Source organism: Salmo trutta, chromosome 2 (assembly GCF_901001165.1).
Source record: "Salmo trutta chromosome 2, fSalTru1.1, whole genome shotgun sequence".
NCBI lineage: Eukaryota > Metazoa > Chordata > Actinopteri > Salmoniformes > Salmonidae > Salmo > Salmo trutta.
In genome coordinates this window covers 52,821,730-52,835,811 of record NC_042958.1, presented here as the reverse complement: position 1 = coordinate 52,835,811, position 14,082 = coordinate 52,821,730, and the positions used below count along the sequence as shown (strand labels likewise).

Here is a 14,082-nt window from a genome sequence, read left to right as displayed (position 1 = left end):
AAAAGGGTTCTACCTGGAACCAAATAGGGTTCGTCAAAGGGAACTCCTATGTGGACAGCCAAAGAACCATTTTAGGTTCTAGATAGCACCTTTTTTTTTACTAAGAGTGTAGGAGTGAATAATTGATTATTCACTCATTCACCAATTAGCTGAATTGAAGACCATCCTTCATGATTGTAGTTAACAACCAATTTGGTTCAAACTAATCAGGAAATCAGGAAAATGACTCTCTCCACTTCAGCTTAGTGAGGGACCAAATCCTGTCCATAATGGTTTTCTATGGAGATGTGATCAGCAGCTGAAGTTTATCAGTGAGGTGTAAGGCCTTGCAGATGATGGAGGCGCAGTTTGGCAGCAGGGCAAAGGTGTGAGAGCTGTGGTAACTGGGTGAACCTCAAGCAATGTCCACATGCTAAAAATACCAGTGGGATCAGCCAGGCAGTATTAGTAGTCACTGGTACTTGGAGCTGAGAACATTTGGCTTTTTGTTTTGGCACGGACACACACCTTAGTCGCTCGCTGTCCTGCAGTCTGGTTTCAAGGCTTTAGTCTCTTCTTAACTTGTGGTCTAAGAAGGCGTACTGTAAAGTTCATTGCCCGTCTGCAGAGCATACGTTTTTTCAGTGTTGGATTCAACTTTCTTGGATTCAACTTTTAGAGGGATACCTCTACCAGAAGTCTATGTCTGTTTATTTCCTTTGTTTTGTTTGCAATACTCCTGGTTGTTACTTCAAAGTACGGATGTCTACCTTGAGGGTTGTAATTGTTGGACTCTGAACTCAACACCCAGAGGACTGAGGAAGCCTAGACAGACTGAGATACATGCAGACAGAATCTGAAGACCTGGCCAATTCACCAATCTTCCACACACAGATAAAGTTATATTCGAACCCTCGAAATGTGAACTGGAAATGGCACCTTAACTCCACTTTCGAGAAAGAACTCTTACAGATGCTGTGTAGAACGTGTTCGTGAAGCAACATATCAACAACTTTGTCCTGCAAGGCAGATCATTTCTTTCTATTGACCATATTATTGACTTTTGTCAGAGGGGTCCAATTGATTGTTTTTCAGTACTTTACTTGGTCAGACCAAAGTGAGGACAGGATGCGTGAATTGATGATACCTATCCCAGTGCGGAAAGAGAGGGAGCGCCAGAACAGTCTCCCAGCTCCATCGCCGCCACTGTCATTCCCAATCACCTCCTACTCCATCCAGACTTCTAAGAAGTTTCCCTTTTTCCACTTCAAAAAATTCAGATACGAAGCTGAGAACGCCTTCTTCTGTAACCTGAAGCTGGTGGACTTCAACATCATTGACACGTTGGGGGTCGGAGGTTTCGGACGCGTGGAGCTGGTAGGATGTTTAAATAAAGTATGTATGTCTATAATGTCTCTCTCTCTCTTTCTCCCTTTCTCTCTTTGTACGCTGTTACACTTCCAATGTCTTGTCCTACAGTATCGACTGGGTAGACTGGATAGACACGGTTGCTCATGGATGATAGTTACTTTTTCCACGATGGTAAAACTGCTAGGATGTTCTCAAGGGTAAACACGATTACTGCCATTGATTTCAGGGCACATGTCCTATTTCATTTTAAATAATAAATAAAGAGAGAAGTTTGAACGTAATTGAGTGACATCAGATAGGATAGGATAGGAAGGACCAGCGGGTCTTCTTGTTCTGTAATGGAGCAGTCTCTGCCAGCTCAGGTCCAGAATGTCTATTCAAAGTAACTTTCCACTATAAGGGCAGAATAGGTAATGGAGCCCTGCCTTGTGACCCACGCAGGATGGCATTTATTGGGATGACTCATGTACTGGAGGCAGCTCTGCAGGGTAGTCACTAGCTGGCACAGCCACAAAGTCAAAAAATCTGACTTTAAACCCAACTCTAACCTTACCCTTAACTACAGGGTTAACCTTATGCCTAACCCTAACCTTAAATTAAGACCAAAAAGCAAATGTTATTTTCATGCATTTTTACGATATAGACAATTTTGACTTTGCAGCTGGCCCATTAGTGGAAATCGCTCAGCTCTGTCTCCAGAACAGGATTCATCCCAATAAACGTCAACCTGCGTGACCCACAGTATCACATAGCATATGAGTTCTCAGAAACGTTCCAACTTCAGTCTGCTTGAATATGTAGTATAGGCATAATATATTTGTAACGTTTACTACCACCAAATGTAGGCCAAGACATCAATTATGTCTAGTTTTAACATTGATTGGCTTATAATTAAGCAATAAGGCCCGAGGAGGTGTGGTATATAGCCAATATACCACGGCTGTCAGACAATCAGCAATCAGGGCTCGAACCACCCAGTTTATAATTACACACAAAAAATACACACGATTTATATTTTGAATGAATATTCATATATTTTGAATGCAATGCACAATCATCATTTTGTTAGTAAAAATGTATATAAAACTTAAACAGCTGACAGCCACAAAGTCATAAAATCAGATTTTAAACCATACACATGAAAGCATGTAAACAGACAGAGAAAAGTTGAGAGGGAGAGATCAGGTGAGCACTAGCATGGCGCAATGTGGACCAGCGGGGTCTCAGAGAGTTAAGGCAAAGGAAAATCCCAGCTTTTCCTAAAGAGGAATCCCCTGCACTGCCCTATTTTCGGCAATGCGGCAACCGCAGCAAAATTAAGTGGCCTTTCTCCTGCCCCCAGGCATCGTGTTCACTGCCCTGGGATTGAATGACAGCCCGGGTATTGAATGACCCCGGACATGTAGGTGCTCCCTGAGATACGCAATGTGAAGAATGTCTGTTCCCAGTCAAACTATTTCCAAGTCGTCAGGCGTCACGAATAGACCCATGACACATCTGCTATTACTGGGCCCCTATAGAACAAGTGTTAAAATGGCTGAACTAAGACTTGCTCTTCATAGCCAGGACTTGTTTACAACTCAGATGTTGTTCAATTTGCTTTTAGTGGTCGTTGACCTTGAGATGCTCAATACCTTGCATTGTCTGTGTCCTTCTACAGGTGCAGCTCAAAAGTGATGAGATCAAAACGTTTGCGATGAAGATCCTGAAGAAGAGGCACATCGTGGACACGCGGCAACAGGAGCACATCCGCTCCGAGAAGCAGATCATGCAGGAGGCCCACTCGGACTTCATTGTCAGGTCACTATAGATACAGTCAGATACTAGCTAGATGTAGAAAGGTTGCGCAATCTCAGCCAGGTATCTATTCTGATATCTTTACCCATAGACTGCTTCATTATCAGTGGTGGGAAAAGTACTCAATTGTTATACTTGAGTAAAAGTAAAGATACCTTAATAGAAAATTACTAAAGTGAAAGTCACCCAGTAAAATACTACTTGAGTAAAAGTATAAAAGTATTTGGTTTTAAATATGCTTGAGTATCAAAAGTAAATGGAATTGCTAAAATGTGCTTAAGTATCGAAAGTAAAAGTATAAATAATTTCAAATTCCTTATATTAAGCAAACCAGATGGCCCAATTTTGTATACATTTTTTATTGACAGCTAGCCAGGGGCACTCTCCAACAGTCAGACATAATTTACAAACAAAGCATTTGTGTTTAGTAAGTCCGCCAGATCATAGGCAGTAGAGATGAGCAGGGATGTTCTCTTGATACGTGTGTGAATTGGACCATTTTCCTGTCCTGCTAAGCATTCAAAATGTAACGAGAACTTTTGGGTGTCAGGGAAAATGTATGGAATAAAAAGTACATGCAGTGAAGTAAAAGTTGCCAAAAATATATAGTAAAGTACAGATACCCCCCCAAAATACTTAAGTAGTACTTTAAAGTATGTTACTTAGTACTTTACACCATTGTTCATTATCCTCAAGAAAAGGATGCAATTTACAGTTTACACTTTTTTTTTAAAAACATATTCTTTGTGTTTCAGGCTATATAGGACATTCAAAGATGCCAAGTATCTCTACATGTTAATGGAGGCTTGCCTTGGGGGAGAGCTCTGGACCATACTTAGGGACAGGTATGGAAATTCAACTCAACCAACTCACTTTCAAATGACACCATGTTGCCTTTCTTTCCCCTGGCGACATCACTTTAACATGTATGAATACTGTCTTCATCATTGCAGAGGTTCATTTGAAGACTCGACCACACGGTTCTACACAGCCTGTGTGGTGGAGGCCTTCGCTTACCTGCATTCCAAAGGGATCATCTACAGAGATCTCAAACCAGAGAACCTCATCCTGGATCACAGAGGCTATGCCAAGCTGGTGAGTAGACAGAGCCACAAAGTCCTGAAGACACCGCCACACCTGCAGTATAAGAACATGGCTCAAGACTCAAAGGACCTGCTGGAAAGGGTGTCCATTCAATGGATCTCATTGGCTCTTCTGTCTTTTCACAGGTGGACTTTGGCTTTGCCAAGAAGATTGGGTTTGGGAAGAAGACATGGACTTTCTGCGGGACCCCGGAGTACGTAGCACCTGAGATCATCCTGAACAAGGGGCACGACATCTCCGCTGACTACTGGTCGTTGGGGATCCTCATGTACGAACTCCTGACTGGAAGGTAAGGAGGACGGTTGTGGATATGGCTGTCCATAGGTTATCTTATTGTATATCTCCTATAGAATAAGTGCCTGGGATCAGAAGGAATGCCTGCACTGTCTCCCATACCTGTGACCTCATACACATGTAGATGTAGGGTAAAGGACCACCTATTTGTTTTAGATGAATGCTCCTGCTTCTTTTTCAGCCCGCCATTTTCAGGGCCAGATCCAATGAAGACATATAATATTATCCTGAGAGGAATTGACATGATTGAATTTCCAAAGAAGATCACCAAAAATGCTGCCAATTTGATAAAGAAACTATGCAGGGACAATCCTTCGGAAAGACTTGGAAACTTGAAAAATGGAGTCAAAGATATCCAAAAGCACAAGTAAGTCAAGTAAGCTAATGGCCATGATTGCACTGCAGACCAAAAAAACAACAGCTAAGATAACCGTTTTTTCCCTGTTTGAATCTCAGATGGTTTGAAGGCTTTAACTGGGAGGGGTTGAGGAAAGGAACCCTGACTCCTCCAATCATACCTGATGTAAGTCAAAATATGCATCATTTTAAAATAGCATGCCAGTGTAGGCTTGATTTTCTTTATTAAAGCGTGACATGCCAGTAATCCAGCCCCTCCTCCTCTTCTCTATCAGGTCTCGTCGTCAACTGACACAAGCAACTTTGACAGTTTCCCAGAGGACAGCGATGACCCTCCTCCAGATGACATGTCTGGCTGGGACACAGATTTTTAAATCCATGTGTAGTAGCCTCTCTGGCCACTCCCCCTTTCCTGGGGAAGCCCTTCAAGGGTTTGGCTGCAGAGCACAGATAGACAGACAGACAGTTGATGATGCTGTGAACCGACAGTGACAGTGAAGGGGGCAGTCGTACCGCTCTGGGTCACCGAGATGCCTTCACCGATGTTGCTCCACTCTCCTCTGAGGTGACATTGGGACTAATGGTCTAGCTGACAGAAGTCCCCTTCAGTCTCCCAACATCACCATCAACCATGGGTCGCCTCATGGAGAGGTTTTTTTTGTCGTCACATATTTGTATATTTAGGTTTATGTTGTGGCTGTTAGCACTTAGCAGTGTTTTCAGTGATTACTTGTGATACTGAGTCGAGTGGGACTGAGAGGGAGATTCCAGCTGTCTGTTGTAGCGTCTTCAGGACCACGATTCCAACAGGGGGGTTGACACTCTTCTAAACGCTTGTCATCAATAATCAAAATGTTATTTTTTACAAGTTCCTTTGTATCATATTACACTTCTGATTACAGCACATAAAGATGATATATTGTATATAATGCGTACTGTATTCCATTGGAAAACGCACACAAGCATACACACAACTGGACACGTGTAATTAAAACATTTATAGCAAAGTTGTTTGATTGATAAAACTATTTTGCCAAATTGAATTGCAAGGACATATTTGACTTTCAATGTATTACCATTTAGTTATTTATTAAGTAAAGGGATGATCGAGCCATCGAGTGAGGAAACAGCCAAGAACATCGTTTGCCACTAGAGGGCAAACTAGTACTGATACAAAAACAGGCTTACCAGAGGGACACAGGAGGTGATGTCAAACACTGGGATTTTTGGGCGATAGCAAGTGGACTTGATGCATGGCAAAATACAGTCAGTCTGTCATATAGAGAATATTCTACAATTCACATTATTCATTTCCCATCAACATGGACCTTACAACATGACCATTTCTAAATGAATGACAAGATGACTGCCATTCTACAGGCTTCAAATACATGATCATCATTTCAAATGTTTATACTGACTTTGAAAACACTATGAATATTATTTATTGTAGGACCAGAAGTAAATATTTGTGTACATAAATATGTAGTGCTGATATTTTTGTGATATGTATATGAGTAGGCTATACTTATGAAAGTCATTATTTAATTTGAATATTTGTGTTTGAATGTTTTTTCAAATGAAATATCGTGACATATTTCCTCAAGCTTGAATTATCTTTTCATGTTATCGCCATCATCCACGGAATGACTGTGAAGTCCTCATCCCAGTACTCAGCATCATTACATGGCTTTTTGGCATTATTGAAAGTGCCTTAACTCGATGGCATCCTAAATATATCTTCAATATTTGTTTTAATGCTGCATGACAAGGTCAGACAACTTAAACTGTCGTCGTTATTTGGCTCGTTGCTTTTTTATAGTCCAGCTATTTGTATGCCTTTTTTCTTACAATAAAATTTTACTTTCAATCAATATGAATGGAGATGCTGCTTTTTATATTTGGTGAAGCTGTTCTCTGGCTACTCCCTGATCTTTACTGGTCTTTTGTACTGGGCCTGTAACTACAAGGCAGCTCATTTGAGCGAATTACATGATAAATAAACTGTTATTACTTCGTCTGATAGTCACTCTTTCTCACCACGGGAGGGAGCTTTCTGAACACCTGACCCTCCGGGCGAGAGAGAGACTTATTATCTTGCTAAACTAGGAAGTAAATTGTCTGCCGCTTTATTATTTCAATCCAACATAAACTGATTGTATGTTTATTTAACACTTTAGGGAGGGTCTATTGTAGGATGAATGGATTAGACCGCAGCCAGGCATTTCAAAACAGGATTACCTGGCATCCAACCAAATGAATTGGCTGAGTACAATGTCTGGTAAAACCCGCTAAAAGCCGAGCAAACGGACTGTTTGTAAAAACGGCATGGCTGCCGTAGTCTGATTAAGGCATGGGGGTTCAGGGCTGTTTGATCTGTCCCCATCAAAGGGGCCTTTACACAAGCTTCATTTTACACCACTGTAGGCTTTGGATGTACAATTAAAACAAAGCCTACAGACCAAAGAATTGGGATGAAGGCGGCCAATTCACGTTTAATGAAGTGTATAGCCTAACTAACCTCTGTCAACAACATCAAAGCCCTTTATTAGGAAGGCTTTCCCAAAGTATTTGGCAGACATGCACTTTGAAACTGTTAAATCGTATTTTGTTCCTGCGTACTTCTCTCAAGGAGCTGGTTCAGTTATTTAGGCTATGGTTCAGATTTGGAAAATATTTTTATCACTTTAAAATATAACTTATTTTTTTTATTTTATTCAGTCATGATGCAATTCCCTATAGTCTTTTAAAGATTTTATTCATTTTCCCCTTTTTAAACTTCTCAAATGAGATGTTTTGGGATTGTATTTCTATTTTATAGGCTAACCTTTTTTTTAATATACCCTTTTCTAAACCACTATTCCTGATTTAAGACCCGACATGTTTTTCCAACCAGACAGACTGTCTTTCATAACCTGATATTAAGCAACAGTTAGAATTCTCTGTAGAATTATTAAACGAATTATTGATTTAAAACTTTTGATTGTCAAATAGCTGTGATAGACCTATTGTTTAGCAGGCCTATGCCACTACTTCCTCAGTATTGTTGGAATTGGCCCAACAGACTACATCAACACAAGAGGCGCTTTAGAGGTTAGGGGAAGGGAATACTTGTGTGTCTAATTGTTTTACAGGCTACAGATTAAGGTTCAGAGAGACCGATGTGAATTCCTTATCGCGGGGTGCTAATCATCAACTCATTTTTTTTAAGCAGTTAGCCTGAATGGTAATTTATTCGGGAAACTTTTCACTCCGAGATTTGCATATTTTCCCTCTGATCCTCGCCGCCTTGTTTAATCAAGTGCATTTCAAAGTTCTAATAATGGGGAGAAAATGTCTTGAATAATCACCCAATGCGTCGTCTGTGGTCAGCGAGAGAAACTATAGTTATAAAGTTATAACCGATTTATAATCAGTAGTCTAGGTTTACAACGAAAAACGATGTACCGTACACCCCGTTAGTATTTTCATCATATCGAAATATTTGACTAGAAGTACAAGTGGCACCTTTGTGGGCAAGTGCATTTCATGTGGGATAAAAGATGCTGCACAATTCTCAATAAATGTTGATAAACCGCCAAAAATGATGAGTAAAATGTAGGCCTATCCATCGTTTATACATTGGAGCTGCGTCTTGGTGATATGCCTATTTATATTATCTTGCTTCAAATGCTGGTAACGAGAGAAGAATAGAGAAGAATGTGCCGGTGTCTGTTTGATGTCATCTCGCGAAGAGTCATTGATAATTGTACACAAACATTGCGAGACGTTTTGGATTAGGATTCCCGGCCAATGGGCGGGTAGCCTTACTTGCTGTGGGATGCGTCATGAGCTCGAACCCTTTGAAATTTCATCCACTCCTTTGTTACACATAGCTGGGGGCGGGAATGCAAACAACTCCACATGTATAAATCGCACATCAGGAATCATCGGATTACAGAGGTAGCCTACTCCGCTTTACTAGTGCGCTCCTACCTGCCCTCGATCTATATAGGCTACTATTGCGTATTGAAATTGGAACCATTTCCCCACACAACAACCATTTCTACAATGACAATTATCCTACCATTCGTTTTTTCCGCTGCCTTTTACATGATGGTCGGATACTTTCATTCTGCATGCGCTGGATCAGTGTTTCTCAACTCAAATGCCATCAAGAACATACCTGGAGTGGCGGGTCCGAATCACCCGGTCAGCGCGAGCCCTGACGAATTTACCTTTGACAGCGGGACCCAAAACCTGGCAATTGATACCGTACAGGTAAGCCCAGCATGCCATAAATCATAAGACTAGGCTATTTTATATTGATCAAAGTAGCCTATCCATTGTGTTTAATTTGGAGGTTTTAAAATGGACCATAATTTCCCTCATAGTTACATTGAACAGTTTACCATCAGTAATATACCTAGCCTACTATTTAAATTGGCAAGTATTCTAAAAAGTTGAATTCATAAAATTAATCATCTGACTTTCTTCTTTCAGTCTTTGAGTTGCTCTGCCGATGAGGAGTGCGGTGACCATGGTTTCTGCTTGGTGTCCGGAGGTGCCTGTCTCCCATGCAAGAAGCGCAGGAAGCGCTGTATCCGGGACGCTGTGTGCTGCCCTGGCAACCAGTGCAGTAATGGTGAATTGCCTACAAGTCCCAACACGTTCATGTTAAATTACACAATCTAATATGTTTAATAGTGCATTTAGAATGTGTCTAATGCCATTCCTCACTGCTTTGATCTTTTGAAGAGAAGTGTAGTCAGTTGAATTTGAGTAATTCTACACACTTATTGAAGGAGCTAGTGTAATTTCAAGCACATCATCTCATGTTTGATCTTCTTGTTTTCTTCCTAGGCCTGTGTTTGCCCAGCAATCCTGAGATCGTTCAGCACATCGGAATGCCAATCTTCAATACACATGAGAACTCTACAGTGGAACTGCACTCCAAGTTGCCCACACAAGATCTTTCACAACCCCCAAAAGGTATGTAACGAATCAGCTATGAAATGTACTATTGAAAATGGACTCAGAGTGATCTCTGTCTTGTTACAAACAAAGCCTACAATATACTCATGTAACTTATTTTTCAGGTCTGGTAGGTGAGAACTGCCTGAGGTCTTCGGATTGCACAGAGGGACTTTGCTGTGCACGCCATTTTTGGTCCAAGATCTGCAAGCCAGTGGTGAAAGACGGTCAGGTCTGCACGAAGCACCAAAGGAAAGGCACACATGGTTTGGAGATATTCCAGCGATGTGACTGTGGAGACGGTTTGTCCTGCAGAACACAGAGAGGGGAGCACAACAGCAAGGCATCTCGAAGTCTGCACACTTGCCAAAGACATTGAATCAATGAACTGTCAGCAGCAATCCATGGATTTCCGTAGCTTTTCAGAAATTCTAAACTAAAGGACTGGTGTGATTTCTGACAAGCGAAGTGGAGAGGAATGAGTTTTCTATTGGGACTGTTTTTGTGTGGTTTTCAGATTTTGTTCTTCAAAAATGACAAGAGTAGTTGTGATTGTTTCTCTATGGAACTTGAGATATATGATTATTACAGTAAATTACTGTATTGTACATAACATATAGATGATGGCACTTAATTATTTTTAGTCACAACTATTCGAAGAAGGTGCCCTATTTACATGTATTAACTCTGATTTATACGAGTTTATATAAATTCTGATATAAATGTCTATATTTTTATTTGAAATAAAGAGTGTTACGATATTTAACCATCTTACGAAATAATTTGCACATTATTCCATGTAATAATTCACTGGTTTAAAGAACTACCAAGGGAAAGGGGAAATTAATTGATGCAGTCAAAGGATTCATATTGTCTGTTCAACTCGTCTGACCAATTCCAAACATGACCTACTACGAGGTATACAACCTTTATAACTATTGATGTACACTGCTTCAGTTCTAAAACATCCTGACCGGTTGCATCGCCGCCTGGTATGGCAACTGCTCGGCATCTGACCGTAAGGCGCTACAGAGGGTAATGCGTACGGCCCAGTACATCACTGGGGCCAAGCTTCCTGCCATCCAGGACCTGTATAATAGGTGGTGTCAGAGGAAAGACCATAAAATTGTCAGAGACTCCAGTCACGCAAGTTATAGACTGTTTTCTCTGCTACCGCACGGCAAACGGTACCGGAGCGCCAAGTCTAGGACCAAAAGGCTCCTTAACAGCTTCTATCCCCAAGCCATAAGACTGCTGAACAACTAATCAAATTTACATTGATCCCCCCTCCCTTTTGTACACTGCTGCTACTCGCTGTTTGTTTGGTACCTATGCATTGTCACTTCACCCACACCTACATGTACAGATTACCTCAATTAGCCTGTACCCCCGCACACTGACTCGGTACCGGTGCACCCTGTATATAGCCTCATTATTGTTATTCTTATTGTGTTACTTTTTATTATTACTTTTTATTTTAGCCTACTTGGTAACTATTTTCTTCTTCTTGAACTGCACTGTTGGTTAAGGGCTTGTAAGTAAGTAAGCATTTCAAGGTTAAGTCTACACTTGTTGTATTCAGCGCATGTGACAAATAAAGTTTGATTTGATTTCAAAACTCCACTTATTATGGGAATAACCTATTAGGCTATAAGAATGACTGTGATACTCCCCTCTATTGCACCAATCCTAACCTGAAACATCTACCGCTGATTTAATGTGATGCACAGTGTAAGACCATTCCTCTGTTACTGCTGCCGTCCACATGGCTGTTTTATAGTGACTTATAGGGGAGCTTGTGGCTCACCACACTCCCTCTGACCTGTTAATCCTGAGCAGAAGAACCATAGGGTCTAACTAACATATCGTCATTAACTGATGAAAAACCTTGTAAGTCCATTACGCCATATTTTATATATATATATATATATATATATATATATATATATATATATATATACATTTATTGAAAACTCCTCAATGTACTCTGAGCATTTCATGACTCTAGGACCAACAAAATGTATTCAGCATAGCTTCTGAAGTTTCATAATTGTATGTTCGTTAATAGGGAAAAAAATAGTCTTTTTTTTAAATTTCCTGAAAAGTTGATATTTAGAGATCAGTTTTCGTCAGACAGCGACGATATGGAGGCATGATGGTAACTCCCAGTTTACTCAGATAACAAAGTGTACTCTGATGTTGAGCTCTGAACTTGCAGGGAGGTATGAATGCTGCGTGGCGACAGTGTCGTCATGCTTGTCCCAGATCGTGCTTAAGGGCTTCAAAGTAAGCATTTCACAGTAAAGTCTACACTTGTTGTATTCGGCGCATGTGACAAATACAGTTTGATTTGATTTGAGATCACTAGCATACCGTGGGTACAATAACAAATTAATTGAAATGATCTGATTCTACAACAAATGAATGTCATTTTAAGGGAAAGCAATGTATGAAACGGACACACTTCTGTATCCCCCAATACATCCCCAGTGCACAAACATCCATCCCTATAAAGTCCTTTTTCTTTCTGGACGCAGCGTTCAACTTCCTTTGCGTTCCCCCGGCTTAACGAGAAACTGAAGAGTTCGTCTTTACTTCAAGCTGTCAAGCGAGACAAAGCAGTGGGGGTAGGAATTTCAAGCACGGATATACAGTTTTCAGTTGTCCTCTTCCCATGCATGTGCTTCCCCCGTTTTTCTTTCGGCTGGGGGGGTGGACCTGAAACATATGTGGATGGAATCTCAGTACAATGGCGAGGAGGAAACCGTAAGCGACCAACTAGACATAGAGTTAATTATTTGAGGAAAAGAGTGGATATCTTTAAAACTCCAAAGCAAGGATTATGTTTATTTTTTTTATCTACACCCTTAAAGGGAAATGGTACCCTTTTAAGTACAGGTTGCTGCCTGGTATTCATTCATTAATAATCAGCAAACATTCGGTGTAAAATAATGGATCCCCTCTTTGCTGTCCGATACAATAAAACAGGGATTCACCTCTACTGAACAGGACAGTGTGAATGTTTTACAGAGTACCTCAAAGCCCCCTCATCTTTGAAGTTGTGAGTAGTTGTGTAACTGGAGGCTGGCAAACAAACAGAGTTAGAAAAACACAAACACATTCATGTGAAATGGGCATTGTGTTTGGTCAAGTATGTGCTAATAAACACACACGTTTGAACCTGCGTGTTTTGTTTATCTGGATGTAGAGGTCAAGACTATTTGTCCTATATACTGTGTACTGTGTGTTTTTCTTCATTAAGGGCTTTGTTCAATCCGCATCGCGGAAGTTCAGCTTTACAACGGGGTTGAAATGTAAAGGCTATGTATGTTCCCGCTTTAGCGGAGACGGCGTTCACGGTGAACGCCGCTTGTGTCGGCTTAAGCAGAAATGACCTTTACATTTCTATCGCGCGGAATCTGTAACGCTTCAGCTTTAAAGATTGAATAGAGCCCTAAATTGGGTGTCATTATTTTATTCATCTATTTAAGGATTTGGATTCTGCTAAAATGTAAATGTAGGCTTTAAAATTAATTTGAGAAATAAAAGAGAACCAATCAGAAGATCGTCATAATGTTAAATCACAAAGCTGATTTTGGATCTGTGATCGCACACACAGGCAACTGTAATACAGATCTTTAAACATCTACGGAACATAACGATAAGCATCAGCAGAGTCCACCTGCTGACCTATAACCTTTCTTCCTGATGAAACCTTTGGTCTTCTTCTAATGTTTTTCATGTTGAACTGGATCCCACATCTCTTTAAGTGAGCCCCGCAGTCTATAATTACTCCAGTTGGTTGCACCCAAAGCAGCTGTAAAATAGATATTAGGGTCAGAGTTTACTCTAATACTGTATATTCATATCTGAATGAGGATGTTGGTGGGCTGTTATTTTCCAAGAACTGTAAGTAATATAAGTGGATGTAATATAACCGGCTGCATGAATAGGGACGTCACCGTGGATCTCTTTCATTTAAACGATGAAGATAATAACTGGTGAGGCGAGGAAGGGAGATTGTTGCCCACAACCTGTGGATGCACTACTATCTATGGCCCTCTGATGTCGGCATCAAAGGACTAACGATGTTGGTTTGATGGGAAAACAGGATACAGGTGATTAGTAATTAAACCTGCCCTTCCGCCTCCCCACTGCCCATTAGTGTGGGTGACAATAATTATGTTATCCTTCCTGTGAACACTACAGTGCAGATCTGGAGGCTAT

The 14,082-nt window shown here is 40.7% G+C and overlaps 2 protein-coding genes across 7 annotated transcripts in view; both read left to right on the top strand.

Moving 5' to 3' along the window:
* LOC115157023 (cGMP-dependent protein kinase 1) overlaps positions 1–6,776 on the top strand; it is a 190,902-nt gene extending 184,126 nt beyond the window's left edge. For 3 of the 6 annotated variants that reach the window (XM_029704900.1, XM_029704883.1, XM_029704926.1), the window contains 8 exons: positions 1,260–1,374; positions 3,011–3,150; positions 3,903–3,992; positions 4,101–4,242; positions 4,377–4,540; positions 4,727–4,912; positions 5,002–5,068; positions 5,178–6,776. In XM_029704900.1, the coding sequence (XP_029560760.1) occupies positions 1,260–1,374; positions 3,011–3,150; positions 3,903–3,992; positions 4,101–4,242; positions 4,377–4,540; positions 4,727–4,912; positions 5,002–5,068; positions 5,178–5,276 (1,003 nt within the window). In that variant the 3' untranslated portion in view covers positions 5,277–6,776. Of the gene's footprint in view, positions 1–468; positions 1,375–3,010; positions 3,151–3,902; positions 3,993–4,100; positions 4,243–4,376; positions 4,541–4,726; positions 4,913–5,001; positions 5,069–5,177 lie in introns of those variants that run through there. The other 3 variants (XM_029704908.1, XM_029704891.1, XM_029704917.1) reach the window with 2 other exon arrangements.
* Positions 6,777–8,755: 1,979 nt separating this feature from the next.
* LOC115157016 (dickkopf-related protein 1) lies at positions 8,756–10,626 on the top strand. Its single transcript, XM_029704869.1, has 4 exons — positions 8,756–9,162; positions 9,385–9,526; positions 9,745–9,873; positions 9,981–10,626. The coding sequence occupies exons 1-4, from the start codon at positions 8,806–8,808 to the stop codon at positions 10,232–10,234; spliced, it is 882 nt and encodes a 293-aa protein (XP_029560729.1). The 5' UTR covers positions 8,756–8,805; the 3' UTR covers positions 10,235–10,626.
* Positions 10,627–14,082: the final 3,456 nt, after the last annotated feature.

What these genes read in the sequence shown, in the direction of transcription:
- LOC115157016 (XM_029704869.1), top strand. Translation starts at nt 8,806, where the DNA reads ATGTATAAATCGCACATCAGGAATCATCGGATTACAGAGGTAGCCTAC. An exon ending in TGGCAATTGATACCGTACAG is followed by an intron (nt 9,163 to 9,384) that starts GTAAGCCCAGCA and finishes TTCTTCTTTCAG; the next exon opens with TCTTTGAGTTGCTCTGCCGA. An exon ending in TGGCAACCAGTGCAGTAATG is followed by an intron (nt 9,527 to 9,744) that starts GTGAATTGCCTA and finishes TTTTCTTCCTAG; the next exon opens with GCCTGTGTTTGCCCAGCAAT.